At 33.2% G+C, this 8,248-nt stretch overlaps 1 protein-coding gene across 1 annotated transcript; it reads right to left on the reverse strand.

The window, feature by feature from the left end:
- Positions 1-6,312: 6,312 nt before the first annotated feature.
- LOC131600078 (flavonol synthase/flavanone 3-hydroxylase-like) lies at positions 6,313-7,913 on the reverse strand. Its single transcript, XM_058872309.1, has 3 exons — positions 7,387-7,913; positions 6,819-7,146; positions 6,313-6,734 (listed from the first exon to the last, which is right to left on the reverse strand). Exons 1-3 carry the CDS (start codon positions 7,857-7,859, stop codon positions 6,477-6,479), a joined length of 1,059 nt encoding a protein of 352 aa, XP_058728292.1. The 5' UTR covers positions 7,860-7,913; the 3' UTR covers positions 6,313-6,476.
- Between the last annotated feature and the right edge of the window lie 335 nt (positions 7,914-8,248).

Raw genomic sequence — 8,248 nt, forward strand, 5'->3', positions numbered from 1 at the left:
CCGCTCCCAAATTTATTTCCCCCCAAACCCCGCCACGGGGGATATTTTCCTCTATCCTCATCCCCACAAATCCCCACGAAAATTCACAGAGATAAAATCTTAAGAAAATTAGATCAAAACTATGAGTATTTCATTTTTTTCTTTCTATTTTTTAAAAAACACATATATTTTGTATTTTTTTTAAAATAGAAATACATCTTGCATCAATAACAAAAATAAAAAACAAAAACACATGGTATTGCTAATATGTTTTTGTAAAAAAAAAAAATTATTAATAGAAGTTGTTGCTACCATGCTTCCACTAATTTATTACTATGGTATCGGTGTCATCCCGCACAAGTGAAACAATACATTATACATTAGAACATGAAAATAAAATAATATACTAATGACTCTTCATTTTCTAATATATTAATATTTTTTATGTAAATTTATATAATTATATATTATATAATCTATAAAATATAAAAGTTAAATAATATGGTCGGAGTCGAGGAATCTATTGGACTGAGGGTATTTTCTCAGTTTCCGCCCTAAAGTGTCATAGGGGAAATTTTTCCCTCCATCCCCATTCTCATGGGGGAAAATTCTCAAACTTCGATACCCCGAACAGATAATCTCCACAAAAATCTCTATTAACAAATACAAATTGACATCCCTAATTGCAACTTACAAAACTTACAAAGTATTCTTATATTTTTAAAGTAACATTCATGATTCATGTACTATTTCCGATTACACTGTCATCTGTGCGGGTAATCCTAAAAATTCACAAAATTCACAAAATAATGGATGGAACAGATGACAAGGGTGTCGCTTATGACCGGAGAGACGATACGTTGTGGGTTGATGTAAAAACCGACCTTGATACTGAACAAATAATAGATAAAACAGATGACATTGTTTTAACCGTTATAATATCGTAGATTTTAAAAAAAAATTCAAGGGTATAGATTTTTTGAAAAATGATATTTAAAAAAAAATCACAAAATTGAGTTCGTCATCAATTTAAGAATACTTTGTAAGTCTTGAGTCAAAACCGTCATCAATTTTGAATTAACTTCAAGGGTATAGATTTCTTGAAAAATCACTAAAATTGTTTATTTTCCGATATGCTGCCAAGTTTTATAACGAATATACTATATATATGGAAATAAAAAAGTAAAATATAAAAAATTGTATGATACCGTATCCAACCAAGTGGTTGTTATAAGGTTCCATCAGAGGAGGGATTAATCCCTACTGATGCAACCATTCATGCTAAAGGTAGAGAGAGGATAACCCCACTCATTCCCATCACAAGCACCACATAACAATAATCTATGCACTTTCTGTATCAGTCATAACTTATGGCCCCGTATAAACACATCTCAACATTTTCTCTTGGTACTTGGTAACTGCGTAATAAACATGATTAATTAAATGAGTTCCGTTGAATACAACAGATATAAGAGGTGCCAATACATTCTCTTTTGCATAATCGACGAACTCAATTTTGTGAATTTTTTTTTAAATATCATTTTTCTTTTCTTGTGGGGGTTTTATTGATATTTTTCTTTTCCTTTTAGAATAAATAAAGTTCGATAGCAACTTTATTGTATTTCAAGCGTGCGATAAGTTCGAGTATTTTTTCACGCCGTATCAAGAGAGAGACAGGAATTTAGGAAAATATGTTGCTGGCTTAAATTTAGGTCCTTATATATAAGGAACATACACAACAAAGCGTGTAAGAGAAAAATTGAGTGGAGAGTTATATGTTGTTAAGTTCATTGAAAGAGGCTTTAAGAGCATGAATATCGCCTGCTATACTACCGTTTCTACACAATATCAGATGCCATGCTGGAAGAATAAATGGATAATTGGTTACAATTGTCGTTTCTACCTATGCAAGAGTTCTCAAATGTGAGAACGTTTCTACACTGTATTTATGTGGGCCACTTCAAGAATTTTCACATGCCAAAAACCAGGTTGAAACTTAATGGTGCAACTTCCATGTTGGTAGGAATGTCTTCAACCATCAACATAATCTCACAACACACTTTGCATCAATGCCCATGTGTTAATGTGTTAGCAATAACATGTCTTTTTCCATGCGAAAATGTCATGAGGACACTTCTCAATTTTCAGAGAAGATCATCCTCTCTCACAACGAGAGACATTGCTAGCATTTTACTCAGAGCCCTTTTCAGACGCTGCCCCATCAGGACACTTATACTTTATATGTCAAATCTTTTCACATTTCTAACATCTCAAACTCATTTCATTGTTTTTATTCACATAAGGTCTTCCTCTAGCAACCAACACTGAGTTTGATGAAGTAATATCCTCACCCTTCAATCTTCTTTCTTCGAAAATAATTTTACTAGCAACTTCCTCAAAACTCAAAGTTTCAATCCCATATATCAAAACAGGTTTAATATGCTCATAGGAAGATGGAAGAGACCATATGAGTCTCAAAGCTTTATCTTCATCATCAATCTTTACTCCAATAATTTCTAATTCATAAACAATACCATTTAGAACACTTAGATGATTAGATACTTTTGTATGTTCATCCATACGCAAGCTATGAAACTGTTCAACAACAACCGATTTGATATACCATTTCCTTGATATAGTCCTTCAAGTTTCTCCCAAAGCTCTTTGGTTGATGACGTACCAAGAACATTCGCAAGGATCAGGTTCAGATTTGTGGGGGAGCGGGAGCTAGATCTAGTGTAAAATCCTGTTATAGGATGTGGGGGACTCACACTTGTGGGAAAGAATGTTAGGTGCAAGTGTGAGTAATTAAAGTCTCATATTGCCTATGAATGAGTGGAATGTGGTGTCTTTCTCTCTTGTGGTTCTGGAGCATTAGTCTCATTGGTACTCCCGACTCTTCCGAACTCTCCAACATACCCTTCGTCACCACGTCTGTGTAACAAAAATAAAAGTTATTTCGCGTCTGAAGTATAATGTGTTATTAGTAATAATGCAAATGACAAAAATATAAACTATAGCAAATCCTAGGAAGCAATGAAACTTCGGCGAGGACTCATTGACGTCCACCATTGTCAAAGGTTAAGAAGAAATGCTAAAGAAACGAGGATAAAGATGAAGAATTTTGATCATGGAGCGAAAATGAAGGAGTCTTTGGCAGTTGGTGTTATATTGGAGTTTGAATTGAATATTTGATTCACTATTCAAAGCTAGTTACGGATTAAATTCAACTTTGTTAATATAGAGAACATGTATCCATTGCTAAATTAAATTGTAACAAACTCTAACAACTTCAACCAACTATAACAAACTCCCCAACTTACTAAAACTAACTAACAAACTTAGATAGTTACATTGAAAATTTAGCAAAGCTATATTTAAGAAAATTTCTTTGGCCACCTCCCTATGGGGGTCACCCCCAGCGAAAATACCAAAATACCCCTGCTTCGGAAATGAATTTCCGAAGCGCTTTTTTCTTGAAAAAAATTGACTTATTTCGGAAGTTCATTTCCGAAGAAGGGGTTTCGGAAGTGAACTTCCGAAATACTGCGATTTCTGCAGATTTATCAAAACACTCCCCCTCCCCCAATCATTTACCCTAAATCAAAACAAAAAGTGGCAAAGGCGAAAATTTGTGCAAACAGAATTCCAAAGCTGCATCAAGGCTCCAATCACACTGCTAAACAACATTCAAAAGCCCTCAATCCTAACACTTTGTAAGTTTTGAAATTTTTAGATCTATTATTCAAATGCATGTTATTTAGGGTTTTAATTGCATAAATGATATATGGTTAGGTTGTTAGTAGTATTTAGGTTGTTTAGAAGCATTTTGATTTGGTTTGAAGTTTGGTTTAGGGGTCTGCCATGGAAGTTGCAGAAAAGTCCATCGCAGGGGTGTTTCGGAAGTTCATTTCCGAAAACACCTCCCTCCCAGTTTTCGGAAATGAACTTCCGAATTGTATCAGAAGTTCAAATTTTTTTGTTTTTTATTTTGTCTCGCATATTAATCGATTTCAACTGTTTACAGGAACATGTCAGACAACCAACAAGCACGCAGGACTGCGTCTTCTAAAGAGGGCGCTAAGGGAAGAAAGGGTTCTTCAAAGAAGGAGGTGAAAGAGGTGAAGGAGGTGAAGGAGGTGAAGGTGGTGAAGGAGAAGAAGAAGCTTTTGACTGGTTCTGCTTCTCGTCCCCTGGGAGTCCATGGCTCGGACGCGCAGGCTCAGCCTTCAGGCGTGATCAACGCTGATGGTTCTGATAATGAGTGGGATGAAGATTGGTATAATTATCTTCATTCGGAGGAGTTCGCTCGTCGAGAAGAATAACATGTTTCTATTTTGTTTGATGTGTATTTTGTAACGCTCGTCGGGCAGAATAACATGTTTTTGTTTTGTTTGACGTGTTTTGTTTTGTTTTGTTCGGATTTCGGATTGTATCGCACAATGTTTTTGTATTGGATTTATCATGTTAATAAAAATATGTACTACTGTAAGTAACAAATGACGGAGGAGGTGTAACCGGGGCCGGAACATATGACGGAGGAGGTGGATGTCCGGAGGAAGAAGAACCGGAGGTACGTCCACCGCGAGACAAAGGAGCCAATCATTGTAAGCTATAGTTTATCATTATCATCTGGGGACGTCATTTCTAAAAAATCAAGATTAAAAATAATAAGATTTTTTTCCCAATTTTTTGTAATGACGTCCCCTGATGATAATGATAAATTATAGCTTACATTGATTGGCTCCTTTGTCTTGCGGTGGACGTACCTCCGGTTCTTCTTCCTCCGGACATCCACCTCCTCCGTCATATGTTCCGGCCCCGGTTACACCTCCTCCGTCATTTGTTACTTACAGTAGTACACCTTTTGAAATTTGGAAGCATTTTTTTCTCCCCACCACTCTCTCATCCCCACCTACCCGTGTTCAACAATATGTAACTTTAATTTTATGTAATATTATCGTTGTAATCTTCACCCGATTAAATAAAGCGAATTGTTGTTGTTTTTCATTTTATTCTGTCCAGACATATTTTCGGAGGTTCATTTCCGAATTCTCCAAGGGGGGTGCGTTCGGAGATGAACTTCCGAAACACCACATTTTCTGAAAATGTAACTTTATTTCGGAGATGCATCTCCGAAACCAATATTTTATATTAAAAAAAACACGTTTTCGGAAGTTCATTTCCGAAAACACCTTTTTTAAGAAAAAAAGTACAGTTTCGAAAATGAACTTCCGAAACAAGGAGTAATGTTGTAAATTCACCAGGGGTGGGCAAGAAGGTTAGGAGGTGGGTGAAGAAAAAACCATATTTAAAACTACTCCACTGATAATATCAAATTATTAATTCTTCAAAAAACTATACATCAATATTTATAAACATAATCAGAAAAATCATTCTTTAAATTATTCTTCAAGGATGCATTATTTTTATATTTTTAGTAGTTCTTTGAAAACCATTACAAATAATCTTCAAAAACAATGATCAAGAAAAATTATCCTTTGACGCAATTTTTCATAGATGCCTAAAAGTTGAATTCTTTAAAAGTTGAATTAGTAATTCAGTTTTTGAGCAATTCTTCAGGTATGATTTAAAGTTAAATTTTTTCATAATTTTAATTTTAAATTCTTATAGAATTTAATAAGAATAAACAAAGAAATTATCAATAAATTTATATTCAAAATAAACATATTTATATGAAGAAAACCGATAGCAAAGAGATCATTAATTCAAAGAAATTTAAAACAAACATTACTCTTACAATAGAATTTCAATTCGCTCGGGATGATGAAAGTATTATCATGGGAATGGTTTTTATGTTCATTCAATTCTAGAGAACCTATTTATTGGGTGGATTGGTGTGTCAATCCAACTATTTGCTTCTCTTTGTAGGTGGTGGTTGGGGTTTCTTTTTGCTTTGAGAATGTTTTAGGTTTCTCCTCTTTGTAATTGTGGGTTAGCACCCCTTGTGCTTTTAATATACCTTTGATTATAAAAAAAAAAAGAATTTCAAGAAGATTATATCATCACTATTGTAGTAGAAGAGTAGAGATGAATGGGGTGAAAAAAGAAAATAAGAAAAGAATTATTGTAATATTATCTTCAAATCTTCCTTTACAATAGGAGAAGAATTCTATTTATACCACAAAAATTCGATCACAGGATAAGTGTATAAATAATCTACAATAATTGTCATCATCATTTCTATTAATATCTAGAATATCTTATAGAATATAAAAAAACTGAGAAATTGTACATCCACAAATATTCATAATAGTGTCATATGATATATATTTTTTAAAAATAACATAAAACATACGGAAAATGAAGTAGTTTATGAGCCAGTAATGACTCCTTTTATTTATGCTTAATACATTTTGGTAACACTTTTTCATATAGAGCCTTATTCATACACACCTAGCTCCATAAAGCATATATAACACATTATTAATTCATGGCACCTTCTTTATGACAGCATTATAACAACATTGCTGTATTTATGTAATCTTAAAATGCTCAGTTTGGATGTTCTCAGCATCAAGTTTCATGAAATTGCTACGCTTTTTAGTAACTACAAACTTGCCCAAATTGTAAGGTTTATATTTTGGAGGGTTTTCATCATTTATGAGCTCTTTCAAAGGCTCCATAATGGTGTAGTGTGCGGGATACAGAAAGAATGGATATGAAAGTCTCGCTTTCTCAGTGTTCAGCTTCACTCTGTGTTCCAAACTCTCGTATGTATCATTGCTCCAAACCTGAAAAATATAAAAATAAATTTTTCTATTAGGGTTCATAAACTTTATAACATGGTCGAAATTGTCTGATGCGATTTTTGATACCTGAATTATTTCTCCAAGATTGATAATATAAGCGTTAGGCAAAGGCTTAACGAGAACCCATTCACCATCAAATTTTCTCTTGACTTCAAGTCCACTGACTTCATCTTCAGCAAGAACAGTTAAAGCATTTGTATCTTTGTGGCGACCACATCCTAGAACAACGTCAGGATTAGGACAAGGTGGATAATGGTTGAGTCTCATCCAGGTTAATTCATCTTTGAAGAAATCGTTGAATCTTTTCGGGGGTAATCCCAAGCTCGCCGCGATAAGTTCCATTATCTTGATTGCTAGTTTCTTCATGTGTTGAGCATATTCTTGGATTGTCTCTCTGTAACATATACAAATTTATTAGTCATAATCTTGTGTTTTAACGGTTGAAAATTCATAATTCATAATTGTATTATAGTTAAAACCATTTTTAATTTTAAGAGAATTGATAGGATAAACTTTTGAAGAGGATGAAAATTTAATAAATTTTTTAAAATTTTTTTCTTGTTTCATTAACTTGATAATTGCATTCAAATAAAATTTATACAGAAATAAAAGACAAACAAACAGTAAAGCTAACCTCATCTCTGGTGGATACTCTGGCCACCGATTATACAAATGAGTAACCTCTTTATCATCAGGATCAAGTGAAGCTGGAATCAAAGTAGGTTCCTGAAAAGTATAATCAAACACTTCTTTCCAATCTCTAACATTCTTAGTAAGCTCGGATTCATAATATCCCATAAAATTCACCAGATCTCTTCTAACTTTCTTCTTCTCCTCCATTTTTTGACCAAAGAATTTCTTCCCAACAGATATAATTCTCTCCCTACTTTCAAGAGGAACTCCATGATTGATCACTTGGAAAAAACCCCACTCTTTGCATGCACTTCCTATTTTCTTCACAAGCTCATCAAAAACTAAATGGTCTTTCTCAATATTATTGTCTAGTATAGGTGATAGGTCTATTACTGGAATGTTTTCAGCTTCTATGACATTTGGCTTTCGTGTGTGCTCTGGTGCTTGAATGAAATCCGGATCAACCTCTACCATGTTGATTATTCAATGACAACAATATTATGCTGGAAGAGTTGTTTTGGCTCTGTGGCGTGTATATATATATATATATATATATATATATATATATATATATATATATATATATATATATATATATATATATATATATATATATATATATATATATATTGTTGTTGTAACCTAGTGATAATAAAACCAATCAGCATATGACAATTACAATTATATTTAATTTATTCATTTTTTCAAATTATTAACGGAGTCCTCGTGTCAGTGTCGTTTTAGGGGTGTTCGTATTTCATTAACATATATATGGGTTAAGTATTTTTTTTCCTATAAATATCTCAAATTTCATTTTTAGTTCTTATTATAAAAATTATATATTTAGTGCCTATAAAATTTGT

Source organism: Vicia villosa, linkage group LG4, assembly GCF_029867415.1.
Source record: "Vicia villosa cultivar HV-30 ecotype Madison, WI linkage group LG4, Vvil1.0, whole genome shotgun sequence".
NCBI classification, from domain to species: Eukaryota; Viridiplantae; Streptophyta; class Magnoliopsida; order Fabales; family Fabaceae; genus Vicia; species Vicia villosa.

Bases quoted from the DNA above. Each gene is read 5' to 3' on its own strand.
- LOC131600078 (XM_058872309.1), bottom strand. From the start codon at position 7,859: ATGGTAGAGGTTGATCCGGATTTCATTCAAGCACCAGAGCACACACGA. The intron at 7,147-7,386 runs GTTAGCTTTACT...TATATGTTACAG, and splicing joins GAGTATCCACCAGAGATGAG to AGAGACAATCCAAGAATATG. The intron at 6,735-6,818 runs GTATCAAAAATC...TATATTTTTCAG, and splicing joins ATCTTGGAGAAATAATTCAG to GTTTGGAGCAATGATACATA.